The sequence below is a fragment of the Pelodiscus sinensis genome, chromosome 9 (genome assembly GCF_049634645.1).
Source record: "Pelodiscus sinensis isolate JC-2024 chromosome 9, ASM4963464v1, whole genome shotgun sequence".
Classification (NCBI taxonomy): Eukaryota; Metazoa; Chordata; order Testudines; family Trionychidae; genus Pelodiscus; species Pelodiscus sinensis.
The window spans coordinates 34,973,379-34,989,135 of record NC_134719.1 but is presented as its reverse complement, the minus strand read 5'-3'; the positions used below and the strand labels follow the sequence as shown (position 1 = coordinate 34,989,135).

Genomic DNA, 15,757 nt, shown 5'->3' with positions numbered 1-15,757 from the left:
AAAGTCTCAATTCTGAATTGTAAATCACAAGTAATTGCCTAGAAAAGATGGGTTTCCGATGTGCAAATACACTTGAACACCTTTAATCCAGCAACCTTAGAAATAGTCTATGATGGATTATGGAATTTTCCAGACCAAGAATGTTTGCCATAATGAAGGGTAAACAAAGTCTATTACTAAAGCTTTTGTATGTACAAACTGTACATGTCTAATAGGTCATAAGATAAAAATGTTAATGCACTGTATTTAAACTGTTATTGGTAGTATGGGTGTGGAGTTTTGGAGAGAGCTAAGAGCGCACTGGGGGTGGGAGTGCAGGGTCTGGGAAGGCCAGGTGGGGGTCTGAACTATGGGTATTCCTGGATCACAGACACCCAGATTAAGGAGGTTCACGTGTACACAAAAAACAATGACAAGGAGCAGCAAAGTGCTATGACAGCAGAAGGAACAGGAGAGAAGAAAAAGGGAACCATCTAAAAATCTCACATTTAATTGTTTCAACGTTCTACTGCTCTATCTAGAAAATATACAGGCAAACAAGAACACCTGAATATAAGTCACTAATGTATTTGTAATCTGATGCATCATCTAAAAGGAATTATGATGTTGTTACTCTCCTCTTGGAAAAAACTACAAATACAAAGAACAACCAACAGTTTACATTTATGGCAATAAGAGTTAGTGTTGAGGGTCAGCATTTTAATGAAAAACTTCTGTTTTCATTACTGTAAAACGTTATTTCCTCCTCTCTTTTCTCTCCCCATACAGCTGGAAGCAGTGACATGTATCAGAAGAAGAATCCATAAACATTCTGCCAAGACAGCACTGGGACTGGGATATGTAATCTCACTAGAGGCAACTGAGGCAAGCTGATTGGAATGTCAGCCTTCACTTAACAATTTGTTTCCTACAACAAGGAAGAAACGGAACGTGTTTAGCCTCTCATGATTTTTTCCTACCAACCAAAATTGTACATTATCATAAACAATCTGTGTGAGAGCATTATAAACTAAATATTTAGAAGTGTTAGTCTAAGAACGGCTCTTCAATACAGAATTACTGAAATAATGGATGGTTTCACTCAATAGGCTAAGAAGCTGTTCTGCTAATATCACCAAGAAGGCATCCAATTACTATACATTCACTAACCTAGTATCAGGATTTAACACACAAATGACTCTTTAGGACAGGCTCTTTTCTCTAAGTGGTTGCATTAATTGAGGGTGTGTCTGTTTTTAGCATTAGTGAAGACTAGATATGCTAAGCACTGGTTAATTAACTAATCGAGTAGTCGATGGAATTTCCATTGACTGCTCCATTAGTTGATGGGGGGAGGAGAGGGAGAACACTCCCACTGCAGCTCTGCACTTTAAATGTAGTAAGAGTCCGGCAGGCTTTTATTCCATTTGAACTGCAGAGCCTCAGTGGTCCCAGACTGGCAGGACCAAGAAAAAAGAAATGAGGCTAAACAATAAAGAAGCGTCAGGATAAAGCAGAGAGCAGGGTGCAGACTCGGTTCCCCAGACTTCAATCGCCAGCCCTGTTCATGTCCCCTTTACCTTGCAAGTTCCATGGAGCAAGACACACACTGAGGGGAAAAAAAATCACTGTTGAGAGAGCCAGGCAGAGAAGAAAGGTTTGAGCTCTCCGGGGCTGGGGCTGGGTTTGCTCCCCTCACCTGCCTCTTTTTGCCTGCTTTGCCACACCACGCCCTTCCCTTCTCCCTGCGGTTGCAAACCCAGTTAATCAGAGTGTGAGATGTGGGGGTGGCATGTGAGATTCAGAGCCGCCGGACTCGCAAACCTGCGCTCCCAGTTTGCTTGTTGTCATTAAGCTCCAAATTCCAACCTACTTCTGTGCAAAGTTTGCTGTAAGAGAGCCCTGGCCAGTGAGGGAGGGAAGGAAGCAAACAGCAACGGGTCGGCTCGTTTCTGATGCCCCAATGTGAGCAAACAAACCAATGCCTGTGGATTTGGTTAGCCAGGTGCAATCAATAATTTAAAAATTATAGCAAGCATGAGAAATCAAAGGGTACTCTTTGTTTGCCAGGCTGAGAGACAAGATGGGAGTATTCTTTCTAGAGGTGCGGGGGATACCTAGGCACACTCAGGCCTGGTTTCTAATTCAGTTCGCTCTAATTCACAGCATGTGCTTGTGCGCACATGTTTAAAATGTACTGACTCCGGGAAACCAAAGTCAGGGTCACTTCAAATTAAAATATGACTCTCCCTTCCAGGTCCCACTGGAGCAAGGCTAAGCTGGGAGCGCCGCAGCCGGCAGGAAACTCAGGCACCATTTCCACTAGGAATTGGCAATCACTGCTTCTGTTCAATGCAGCCATTAATAAATCTGCATGTGGGCAGTGAAGGCAGGAGGAAAGTGTCCTCCGAGAGCCACCAGACACATTTCCCCCTGCTCGAGTGAAGAGCTAAGCGGCATCCCCAGCTCAAGCCACAAAATAAGGACTGCAACCTCCCAGCCCAAAGCCAAAAGCGAGCTCAGAAGGGAAGAGCTGGGGAGCATACAGAAAGCCCTTCCTTGGGAACTAACCGGGTGCAAGAGAAGGGGAGGGAAGGAAGGAAGCAGAGGGAGAGATGACAAGCAAGTAAATGCCCTAGCCAGGGGGCTGGGTCTAAACCTGCCTTGTGTGGCTCCCTTCATGCCACCCGTGGCTAGCTTGGGGTTCGCAGACACACACATATAGCACAGGGCCTGTAAGCCCCCTCGCTGTGTGATTCATACTGAGCCTGCGCTTATTTCACGGGCACCCTCTCTCTGCACCCTACCCACGCCACCCAAATCCAGGGAATAAACATTGTTGGCTTGGTTCAGCTAATTTCCAACTGCTGCAGAGCCGCGGCAGTCCCGGACCTGCACGTGCCAGGACTGAGCCAGACCTGTTCAGTCCTCGAGCCCCTGCGGACTGGGTCTGCTGCCAGAGCAGCCTCCCTGCCTCCCCCCCAATACAGATGCTGCAAGGAGGGGGGAAGTGAATAGTTGACTTGAATACTCCCTTACATCCCTAGTGAAGACTCCACAATCAATTTCATTTTCTGTTTTTCAAACATTTTTAGGTAATTTTCAGCAGCCCACTACACAGTTATTCACTGGGGAGGAAGACAATCTCTAAACATAGCTATTAAAAGCCTGATAACAGACTTGCCTATGTCCACTTTTTCCTTCCCGCAGCTGTGATGAAATTTGCACCTCCAAAAGAATCATGTCCCAGACAGCATTTTGACAAAAAAAATCCTCTTCATCATTCTCTCTGAAGAAATACTCTATATCACTGAGGCAGGAGGCCTTGTAATCTGAGACAACCTATTGCTCTTCTCACTCAGAAAATCAAACTGAAAGTAGTAGCATTTACAATCCATTAATATAGCCAGTTCTCAGAATTTTGAATACAGACTCTGGCAGGGAAGGTAAAGACATTTTTTCCAATGTTAGCATTCCATGGCACTCTAGGATTTGTAACATCTTATGTATGGTTATTTGGACTTCCTTGAAAATCAGCCAGATTTCCAAATCCATACACAAATGAAGTAGGAATGTTAAAATGCATTTATTTTTTGTAACTGTGTAACCACTGAAAATTTCAGTGGGGAGCCAGCAGTACTGGCTCCCGCCTATCCTCCCACCCCAGCGCTGCTGCCTCCATATCAGAGGCAGCAGCGCAAAGGGTAGACAGCTCTGTGGGAGCTGGTGCTCACCTGCCCTGCTGCCTTTGTGGGAAGCAGCAGCATGGAGATGCAGTGGCTCTGTAGGAACGTACCAGCTCCCACCTGCCTCCCACTCCCGGCGCTGCTGCTTCTGATACAGCAGGTATCAGAGGAAGTGGAGGCAGGGGAGTTACATGTAACTGTGAGGGTACCATGTACACAGGTACATGTTCACATCCCTGGGTGTGTCTAGACTACATGGCTCCATCGACGGAGCCATGTAGATGAGGCGGGACGACGAAGGGAAATGAAACGAGGCTTACAGGACCTGCTGACGAAGTGTTCTGGGGTCGACAGATCCCCGTCTAGACTGCCATGCTGTGCCGACAAATGGCTGATCGGCACAGTGTGATGGCCATTTTGATTTAAATGAAGCGGCAATTATTTAAATCGCCGCTTCCTTTCCCTTTGTTGAGTAAACTAATCTACATGGCTCCGTCGATGAAGCCATGTAGTTTAGACGTACCCTCTATGAAGAAGCTTCATAAATAAAATCAGGAACAGATGTAATTCTAACAGATATTAAGTGACTAAAAGTGTTTCAAATGGGGGGGGGCAGAGGGAGGAATCAAGCAAGATTCAGAAAATGATACACAAAAATATGCACGTATTTAGTCAACTGATAACAGAAAATCCCTTAGTTGAACATCTCTGGCAATATTTTTGCCAACTCAAACTGATGAAAAATCTTACGACCAATTACTCATTCTTCCCAGAAACAGTAGCAGAAAGAGTCAGATGCTTGTGAATGAGACAACTGCTGGAAAGACACAGACAAATATTATTTCTAACACACACAAAATGCTGTTGGAGTAAGAACTGGACATGTGGAATGTTCAGCACGAATTTTTCTTCTGAAGTTTTCATTACTGGGTCAGCAGAGAGTATGACTATGTCTACACTGGCACTTGCGTCATTAAAGCATTTGTTCACTCAGAACACTACCCAAACGACAACAGTTTTAACGACTAAAAGCACTGGTGCCAACAAATCACTAACTGAAGCACTGAGAGATTAAACATCTTATAGAATCATAAGGCTGGAAGGTACCTTAAGAGGTCATCTATTCCAGTCCCCTACACTCATGGCAGGACTAAGTGTTATCTAGACCAGGGGTCTCATATTTCCAGCCTGCGGTCTCAATGGGGTCTCAAACTGTTCAATCCGGCCCTGAACTGTTGGTTAGCTGGAGGAGAGAGGGGGGTTTGTTCATTACAGTCCCAGCCCTGCTCCTTCCCACTGTTGTTCTGCTCTCTCCTCCTTGTCCCCATCCTCCGAGCATGCAGCTTTGAGGATTACCTTGGGGGGTGGCCTTGTGCTGCACGGTGGCAGTGGCTGAATCCGCTTATATTCTCCCCAGCAGCAGGAGCTGTGGGGAAGTGAAGTACACCAGGTGGTGCACTCCGCTTCCCCACAGCTCCTGCTGTTATTAATTAGTAACACAATATTTTAAAAAATCATTAAGACTAGAGTTTTAGATATCTGCAACACTTCAAAAACTTCTGTTAAAAGAATCTTTTTCTCTCTTACCTTAAGCCATTAACGCCTATACAAACTTTGTTTGAAATGTAATCATAGAAATGGTCTGGCATGCTCACACACACCATGAAGTCTGCTTCCTCCCCAACCCAAACAGACAGAGGACTGCAGCAAGTGAATCAGGAAGATACCCCAAACAAATTGCCCCCGCCTCCACCTTACTGCATGGATGCCAGCATCCACTTCCCTTCCCCCCACCTACTCCTATGCAATCTGCTCCCCCTCAGCCTACCTTGGGGCCGGGATTAAATCCTGCTTCTCAGACTAGCAGGCACAAGCAGTCTTGCTGGGAGTCAGTACAAGACCAGCACAAACAAATTATCCACACCACTCCCACCTCACCCCAGGACACAGCACAAACTACCTTCACCTTACCCCAATGCCAGCACCTACCCACCCCTTCTTTCTCCCACCTATCCCATGCAGTCAGTCCCTTATCTCCCTTCCCAGCCCAGGAGGGTGGAGGAGACTGACAGGTTTCTGCCTCACTCTCTCTCCTCACACATGAGACTCTCCAAACTCCCCTCCCATCTGATTTCCCCTCCAAGCCAATTAATTACTCACTCGCTCTTCAAGCCCCCACCCCACCACTTATTCTCTCCTTATCTTTTGCTTACCTGCTCTGGGAGTTCCTTAGTTCAAGCAGGCAGCTACCTCAGTTAGCTGCTGCTTAGAGATGCCCCACCCCACGCCAGTCATCTGAGCTTCCTGCCTGCGCAGGAGCTTTGAACCTCTGACCAGGGCTCAGAAAACAGCTGTGCAGGAATGTAGCTTACAGAGGACTTAACTATGTTCCATGTAGGCAGACTGTTATGCCCATTCAAAAAAGGTCCAAGGACTTTATTGGAAATTCTTCTGTCTCTGGAGCTCACTGAGTGATTAGAACTGAAGTGGGTACATGGAAAATTATTTCACATGTAGCTTATTAGAAAACAACTAAAAGAAGAAAATTAAAATACAATAAAAATTTTAAAATATGTAACATATGCTTTTGTAAGTCACAGAGGAGGAGAACTCCATATGCACAAAAGGATGCTAAAACATTCAATATAAAATAAGGTCTAAGTATTTTCAGTAGTTTTGACTCATGATGCATATTCATTTAACAAATCAGATTCTACTATTTCCAAATATTTTAGTTCATTATTAACTGTTTTTGCTATCACCTCTCCTTATTCTTCTTGGATAAATGTACCCAGCAGCCATGAAACTCAAAGCAAGCCATGCTTGAGGATGAAAGTAAAACTATACCTAACATTTATACCTTAAAGCTCCAGATCTGGAAAGACTTATGCACATGCTTAACTTTACACATTATGGATAGTCCCATTGAAATCAGTGAGTAAAGTTAAGAATATGCTTACATCTTTCCAAATATGAAGCCTAAATGTGTAACCCTTTAACAGCTACTGAACTGAGCATGATCTATCTCACTGCATACACAATGCATACATTTAAAATTTAGCTAAGTCTCCAAAAATATACATTTACTTTAATAAAAAAACATTTCCTCACATACAATAAAATATTCAGTATATAATACCTTTTCATTGCAGGATATCTTTTGTGAAAGGATCTCAGATGGTTTCACAAATATTAATTTTCTTATGTGAATTAGATATGAGTGATATTTTACATATAGGAAAACTGAAGGCCAGAATAATTCACACAAGGACATAAATAGTGACAGCGAGAGAAGCTGGGAATAGAACCCAAGACCTCCCTGATCTAACCATCAGACAGTGTATCCAAGATAGAATGACAAATAATATTATAAAATTTGTTAAGACATGTAGGCTAAGAATATGCTGGAAGGGTGAATGTAGAAGCAAATATACAAGTGAAAATGCAGCTATCCAGGGACTAATACACTTAAAAATGGATCAGAAACTTGTAACAAGATACAACACAGACATAATGGAGATGGAGCACTTTTTTATGCAACATAAAAAAATGTAAAAGAAAGCAATTCTACAAATGTGTCATCTTAAACTAACAAACCTTATTATTTTTAGTTCCCGTTATTTTAAAGGAATGCTGTCAAGAAAGAAAAATATACGCATATACGTAAGTGCTAACACACAACAGGGAGTATTCTATTCAGCCAATATACACACATTTTGGTACAAAGTCGAGCAGCATATTTTAGCCCACCCAAGACATACGTATTTGGTTGAAACAAACTTTTGAGTGTGTTGTGCTTATCAAATGCTTTGTTGGCAAGCCCCCACACTCCCACTCACACACATTAAACTATGCCAACAAAAAAAAAAACTTCCAGTGTAGCATGCCTGATATAGCTAGAAACTATGAAGACTATTTTTAAAACAACTGTAACTACAATGTATTAGAGATATGAAAGGTTCACTGGCTAACCAGTAACTTACCAGTTCTGATTAATCAGTGGGTGCTGGAGCAGCTCCCCATCTGCTGCAGGCATGGTGCTGCTCCAGCCTCGCCGACCTGCCGCAAACTGGAGTGCTCCAGTCCAGTCGGTTACCCAATTAAACAGGATTTTACATCCCTACAATTTATGCTGTTTAATACTAGGGATTACACAATTATAGATCAAATAAACACAATATGAACATACGGTGTGATGATTTGCTTTTGTTTTGTTTAGTTCCTTATTGCTTATCTCCAGTTCATCATCTCTTCTTGCCCACCACTATTCTTAAGTAACCAAAAGTAGTATCAGGATTTGAGAAGAGAAGCCACTTTCCAGAAGCCAGAAGGTATAGTAATCTAGTTGGTGAATAAGATGTGAATAACCTTTAGCTCATGTACAACACCACCACTATTTCTGAAAATTTCCCATTGTTAACCTGGTGTAAGTACTAACAAAGGCAAGACTCCAGGCAGCCACATGAACTTTCAATACTGTTTCAGCTAAACCAGTGCAAAGCCAGTCTATAAAACAGAATAGATGAAACACTAGAAACAGCAAGCATCCTATTTAGACTAGCACTCACTGTTATCACTACCAGTGACTACTGGACCTGCAGTGGTGTAAGGAACAATGGAAAGATTTTTATAGAAAAAAGCTATTGTGTACCTGGCAAAGGTGCATATTCTGTGACTGTATAGGTTTTGGACCCCCATACGTTAATAATCAAGTAATTAAATAAGGCAGCAGATTAAAGTAAATATAAAAATATACCATAAATTGTTCAAAGCTTCCCCTCTGATGCTCAACAAATATTGATTTGTTTTCTAAACTTTTTAGCCTACATTGAAGTGGCTGTTTTTTATATGATACGTTATGTTTTGTCTTATGGCAAACATCTTTAATTGCCTATCGACTGATATCAGAACAGTTTAAAGAATAGATGACAGACTGCAATCAGCAGAAGGAACACAAAACATTGCTTTGGTAGTCACACAGAAAGAAAACAGTCTGTTTTATATATATTATTCAGAATTTTTGAAAACAGAATCCATAGAACTTGCACCATTTAATAATGAAGCTCTGTATTAATAAGAGCCTTACTCTATCTCATGTTTTGTCATTGTAGCTAAAACAAATAATTACAGTAGAGTCTCAATTATCCAACCTTCACTTATCCGACATTCTGTTTTATCCAATGTGTCGCCTGCCGTCACATGCTGCCTGCCAACATGACGAACTGACGAATAAGAATGCAGCATGTACAACAGCCACGCACAAGTGCAGTCGTGCTTTTGTTTGATGATGCCAATAAAAGTAAGATTGTCCAAAAACAACTCCAAATCACTCCTTTCTTAATTTAAACTTTTTTATATTCATAAAAGTGTTATAAATTCTATTTATGTTTGTTGAAATATTTTATTTTATTTTTTGTTAGAATTAGTCATAAATTGATAAATAAATACATTTATACGTATTTGTACCCATGTTTTTTATTAGTATTCCGTATTATCTGACATTTCCTCTGTCCAAGCATCCTCCGGTCCCGTTTAGGTCAGATAATCAAGACTCCAGTCTACTGTATATGAATTTTGCAGCTTAAAAAGCTTGAGAATATTTTTTAAATTAATGCATATTAGCAATGGATTGCAAAATATCACTTAATAGGTAACTGGTATAACTAAGTTTCCTTGGCTATATCAGTTTATCTTTTAACTAGAGATCCCATTTAAAATGTTAACTGGTTAAACTGTATGTTTGACCAATTAACTGGCTTCCTGAGTTGTGCCACAGGTGGGGGACCACTGGAGCAGCCCCCTGCCCATGGAGGCTACACCGGCTGGGTAGGGCCCACCCCACCATACTTGTAGGTGGTGGCTGCTCCAACCAGCCTGGGCACCAGTTAACCAGTTACTTAGTAAGCATTACCCTTATTGAGTGATGCTTACTGAGTAATCAGTTACCCATTTACTTCCTTACTTTCAACTGATTTGCCTGTCTCCTGTATCCAAAATGCTTGTAATTCAAAAAAGTGCAAATTCAAGATCCATCTTTCATCTGCTTGAGAAATTGCCAAAATACACAAAGAAAAAGTTAACTAGAGCTTGGCTTCGTAAAATACCATGCAATTACTTGGTGTTTATATTAAGGACTAGTTGACTATCCCAGAAGTAAATGCTTATCAGATACAGGCAGTCCCCGAGTTACGCGGATCCAACTTACGTCGGATCCGCAGTTACGAACGGGGCCCTCCCTCTCCCTGGTCTCCAGCAGACCAGGGAGAGGAAGCAAAGCGGCGGAACCTCGGGCAGCAGACAGCCCAGATGCGTCTGGGCTGTCCGCTGCCCGCGTGCTCCGCGGCTTTGCTCCCCGTCCCCCTGGTCTACAGACCAGGGGGACGGGGAGCAAAGCAGAGCAAAGCCGCGGAGCCTGGGGTTCTTAAGTTGAATCTGTATGTAAGTCAGAACTGGCGTCCAGATTCAGCCGCTGTTGAAACTGATCAGTTTCAGCAGCGGCTGAATCTGGACGCCAGTTCCGACTTACATACAGATTCAACTTAAGAACAAACCTATAGTCCCTATCTTGTACGTAACCTGGGGACTGCCTGTACTCAAAACGATAGTTGATTCGTCACTCCCTGTCTCCTCCCACTGCCTCTATCAGATAGAGGCAGCAAGAGGGGGGAAAAAGAGGGTATTTCAGACCTGCACAGAGCCCAGGGTCAGCTGGGAAGTCCCCAGCTGATCCCGGGCTCCAAGCAGCATTGCCACTTTGAAATGTCGCATGGAGCCTGGGGTCAGCTGGGGATTTCCCTACTGACCCTGGACTCCATACAGCATGCCAGCTTTGAAATGTACAATTTGAAATGCAGAAGCGTCTAGGTGGAGTCCGGAGTGAGCAGGATTTCCCGCTGACCCTAGGCTCCATGCAACATTCCAATTTTGAAATGCACAAGAGCCCCCACTGGGTTTCTTGTACATTTCAAAGGCAGAACGCAGAAGTGCATATCGACTAGCTGAGTAGTCGATGGAAATTCCTTCGACAACTCAACTACTAAATTAATCGCTAGTTAACATCCCTAGTATACATAAGAAAATTCAGTGTCCTCATAACACATACACCCTATTTTCCAAAGTACCAAAAAGCTGAAAATATTAACCTATAACCTTACCTAAACATATTAATTTTATTTTCTGCACAGGTATGAATTCAATTTAGTTATTGTGTTGTTAATACAAATTTAATATGTAAATTGCTATTGTTAAAAAATTATAAAAAATGTCACTTCTGCTTTTTGCTTTAGTTTGTGAAGGCATTGCAGCAACACTGTTAGCTTACTATTAGTAGGCAATGAATCAATATTAGTATTATTTATCATTCGTACAGGTTGAACTTCCTTCATCCAACACATCAGGACCTGACTGGTCCCGAATAAGGGAATTTGCTGGACCAGGGGAGGTTCCCTGCCACTAGCCCCCCAATACGCTGATCCTTCCTGCTGCAGGCTCCACTTCCAGCCCAACCAGCACACCTGCCTCCGGCCCAGCTGGCTTCCGAGGGCTCCCATCAGTCCTTGGCTGCCATAGGCTCCTAGACACCAACCCACTGCCTCCTGGCCTACGGCTCTTTGTCCAGGGACAAGATATGTAAGCAACTAGTCGCGTTCCTCCCCACCCCACCCACTTGCTGCCTCTATCAGAATAGAGGCACAATGGGAAACAGTGCAAGTGGGGACTTAAGCAGTCTTCACTCGTGCCACTTCTGCTGTGATTCTGGTTTTGAAAATGGGCTCTTGTACATTTCAACAGTTGAGGCCCTGCAAGGAGCACTCTGGCCCTGTGCTCCCTGCAGGGCTTCCGCTTTTCAACTATAGAAAGAACCCAGGAGGGCCCTTGCTACAGTTCCAAGGCTGAGGCACCTTATAGACTAATCAAACAGTTGATGGAAATCCCATTCACTGTTTGATTAGTTAATTAATCTAAATTTAACATCCCTACCAGAGACATCTGTGGTCCTCCCGGACAACTGAGGTTGCTGGACCAGACTCCCAATTTAGGAAGGTTCAACCTGTATTATCATTAACAAAATACAGAACTATGTAGCACTTTAAAGACTAACAAGATGGTTTATTAGGTGATGAGCTTTCGTGGGCCAGACCTACTTCCTCAGATCAAATGGTGGAAGAAAATTGCTTAACAGCCCTTGTCTTGAATAATGGTACCTCATTGTGCTAAGAGCTTGTACAACTATGCTTCAAATAGTTTTCAGTCTGATACCTCTCAAACAATTAACATCCCAACAAGTCTCTTGTATTCCATTTAGAAAAACAGACAACTAGCAGACGAGGGAGCAAAATGAAGCACTACTGACTAGACTTCAAACTATAAAGATCTAACATTTATTTTTCCAATAAAATGTTCTTACCAGAAAATGTGTCTGTTCATTCCACCCTCTCTCTCAAATAAATAAATCAGCATATAATAATCATCATTATAATAGCCAGTTCTACATATGACAGGAGGCATTTAAAATTGGAGACCTAAACTCTTATAAGACAGCAGGAATTTTTTCCAAAATTTCCCACCATTGCAACCACAACTGTTCCATTTGTGGTAACAATGTTAGGCACGCTAGTGTAGAAAATGTAACATAGCATGTTGATTCATCCTGAACTGGGTTAGACATTATGGTATTAAAATACTAGTGGTTACCAGTGACAGTAGCAGCCCTCTATAACTACCATTAGCAGAATTAAACTGCTTTATAGTAATACACGAGTGGAAATTTTTACAACAAAGATGCAACGTGTGCACATAGGAGAGGATACTGCCTGATTTACAGCCATACACGCTTCATATATGAAATATCATGGGAAAGTAACATCCCTATAATCAGTATTATGCTGTAATATTTTAAGCCATTATTATAGAACCATTGCACACAGTAAGATGATACACATCAAAATTATTTGCTTGTGGAACTGTCCTTTTTTCAAAAACACAGATGTTCTGACAATTATATGCCATCAATAGGCACATATTGCTATAGTTCTCTCTTTTCAATGCCCTGTTTAATTATGTGTCTGAACCAACAAAACAGGTAAGAGTAGCTTTACAGATGTGAGTAGTCTCCAAATCCAATGGCACTGCTCAGGTGCCTAAAGACACAAAGGCTCCGACTTCACTTACACTACTGTCATTAATCTCTCTTCTTCACTGTCACACCTCTCTGCTATCTATTGCTAGCCCACCCCTAGCACTTCAGCAGTCTCTGAATCCCCTCACACAGGATACCAAGCACTGCTGACTCACATGAAAAGGGACTGAACAAAATGGAAAATCCGTTTCACTCCGTTCCTCATTCACTCAATCCCCCCCCCCTTGTTTTTTTTATATATATATTACTGTTGCGGCTCACAAGACTGTTCTAAAGGCAACCCCAATGCCACCTCCTCCCAGCTGTCCCTCCTTACACTGCCTAGCGGCTGTAGCAACAGGCACTAGCAATTCGGATGCAGCACTCTCCTAGAGCCCCATCAATCGCCATCCCCACACGCCCCATTGCCCAGAACAGACCCAAGTCCCATCCCAGCATCTAGCCCCCACCCCTCATGCTCGCTGCTATCCCAACCCCACTCCTCAGTCTTCACAGTGCAGACAAGCTTCCCCCTCCCCCCCGCTCATCCACCCCAATCCCCCACCCGGATCTCCCCCGCCCACCCATCCCGACACCCCCTCCCCTCTGCCCACCACCCTTTCGGCCCAGGCCCCCGACCCCAAGCGCCTGGCTCCGGCTGCAGGGGCGGGTGCCCAACGGGCCGCCTGTGCCGCCCCTCGCAGCCGAACAAAGCGCGCCAGCCGCGGCCCCGCTCCCCCGGGAGGTCCCCGGCAGACGCGGCGCGGGGGAATCGCAGACACAATGAGGCGCCAGCCGCGACTCACCCACAGCTCCGCGCCCCAGCTCATGGCGGCTCCTCGGGCGGCGCTGGCTGCCGGGAAGGGGCCGGGGTCTCTACGCGGCCGGGGCAGGGGAGAGACGGCGGCGAGCGGGGCTGCGGCGGCGGCTCAGCCGGGCTGGGAACGAGGGGTGGGGGCGCCGCGGAGGAGGCTGGGAGAGGGCGGGCCCGGCTGCGGGGGAGGGGAGAGGCCGCCGCTCCCTAGGGAGGCCCGGGGACAAGGTCGGGGCAGCGCTACCGCCTCCCGTCGAGCACCCGTGGCGGAGCCTCACCCCAGCGCTCCTTCCGGGGGGTGGGGGGGCCGTCCTGCCGAGCCGGGGCAGGGGGACCTGGGGGTGGGAAAGGAGCCTTTCCCGGGGGTCTCTCGGGGAGGGGGCAATGCCCCCTCGGGGAAGAGAAGACTCCGTCTCCAGGGGCTGAGCGCCGCGGCTCCCAGGGGGCCAGAGCAAGCTCAAGGCGGAATAGACAAAGCAACGTGCAAAGAAAGGAGATTAAGTGCGAGCCTTGCAGAAACTTACTGCGGCTGAGCATTGAACTAGGACTGGGAAATTACTCCTCATTCAGTAAGTAATACAGCAGCGCAGGCGTTAGAGCATATTCGTTCTTCCAGCAAGGATGGCCGTCATTGTGTCATTTCAGAGACTCCTTACAAGCGGGCTGTATGCTACCTGCTCAAGATGGTCCCATTAAATCTCTGCAAGCCCACTACAGGCCACACAATTCCCCTGAGTGGGCTGCAAAACGTTCAGCCTCCCTAAATCAATATTGCCTGGGCCATTCTATCCGAAAGGATTATTTTCCAGCCAATCAGAAATACCGGGAATAATGCTTGGCTTTTGAGAGATACTATTGTGATGCTAAAGAAGACCTGAAAAGAGGAGAAATCTGGTGGGGTTTTTTTTGACCATCTTACTATATTTATGCATAAATAGAGTCTGAAAAGTCCTTCAACTCTCTTTCTGCTTGTTTTTCACCTTAGAAACCTGAGGTTTGTTTTCCTTTTTTTTTTCCTGGTTGATGAGAATGACTCAGATGGGAATTGGATGCTTCCTCTATTGTTAATTAAAGGAAATGTGTAAAAAGGGACTTCATTATGATTGCTTAGAACTTTTCTGCTAACATCTATTAACTTAAATATTTTAAAGGAAATGTTTAAAACAGTGGTAGGCAACCTATGGCCCATCAGAGTTCTATGTGCAGCCCCTGAGACATTTTGTTTACCATTGTCCGAGCACAGAGCTGTCAGATTCTGCTGCTTTCCATCCACATATTACTGAATTGACATGCATGTAAAAAAGGGAGGTGCATGCTGATTGCACACAACACTGACCTGGAGAGCTGTGCGCTCCCTCTGCATCCAATCTGACTACTGCTACTGTTCAATCAGCACATGCTGCAAATTCTGGGTACACTAGCAGTTAGCAAAACGATCCTTGGTTACGACAATCTTGTGGGCTCACTGATATGAAGGAGGGCCACTCATGCAACCGACACACTAGCCTAGGTTGCCCGTTGAAGGTTTAAAAGGTGTTAACAGAAAATGAAATTTTAAACTATCATAATAAAAGTCAATTCCCTTTGTTAGGTTTCACTTCCTCGGTATATTTCTGTAGTGGCAACCTGCTAGCTTTCTTGTCATTCGTAGGCTTTGTCTACACACAGCAATAAGTCACAACATCGTTAGCATATTTTCTGTGGTTTCTTTTTGCGCAAGGAGTTTTTGCCTTCTCTCACCATGGCCACTGCATCTCCAGCAGACTCAGCCAGGGAAGAGGCATGTATTCCCTGGCTGGGGTAGATCCAAGTTTGTCTGCTTCCCTGCAGCCAGAGTGAGATGTGCAGCTAACTGTGCACTTTCCCCTTGCTCCCTGAAAAAAGGGAACAGCCAGTCATCGTCCATATAAATGAGAGGGGCTTCCTCTCTAAAGGGTACCTGGGGGAGTGGGAGTCTCAGGACTGGGACAATCCTGGATGGGGGAAAAGGGACACATCCCCAGCCAGCCCCTTTCACTTGCCTGGTGATTGCTTCTCAGAAAACTATACAGGAAAAAAGGCACAACTAACCCTTACCTTACTTTAAGTTATGATAGGAGGAAGCAGTATATCAAATTTAGTGGTCCTACCTCTTACTGTTTAGGAGGAGTTCTTGAACAG

General features: G+C 44.5%; 1 protein-coding gene across 4 annotated transcripts in view; it reads right to left on the bottom strand.

The window, feature by feature from the left end:
- Positions 1-14,178, bottom strand: part of FNBP1L (formin binding protein 1 like) — a 100,305-nt gene extending 86,127 nt beyond the window's left edge. For 3 of the 4 annotated variants that reach the window (XM_014569049.3, XM_075936555.1, XM_075936556.1), the window contains exon 1: positions 14,122-14,178. In XM_014569049.3, the coding sequence (XP_014424535.1) occupies positions 14,122-14,163 (42 nt within the window). In that variant the 5' untranslated portion in view covers positions 14,164-14,178. Of the gene's footprint in view, positions 1-13,589; positions 13,769-14,121 lie in introns of those variants that run through there. The other variant, XM_075936557.1, reaches the window with a different exon arrangement.
- Positions 14,179-15,757: the final 1,579 nt, after the last annotated feature.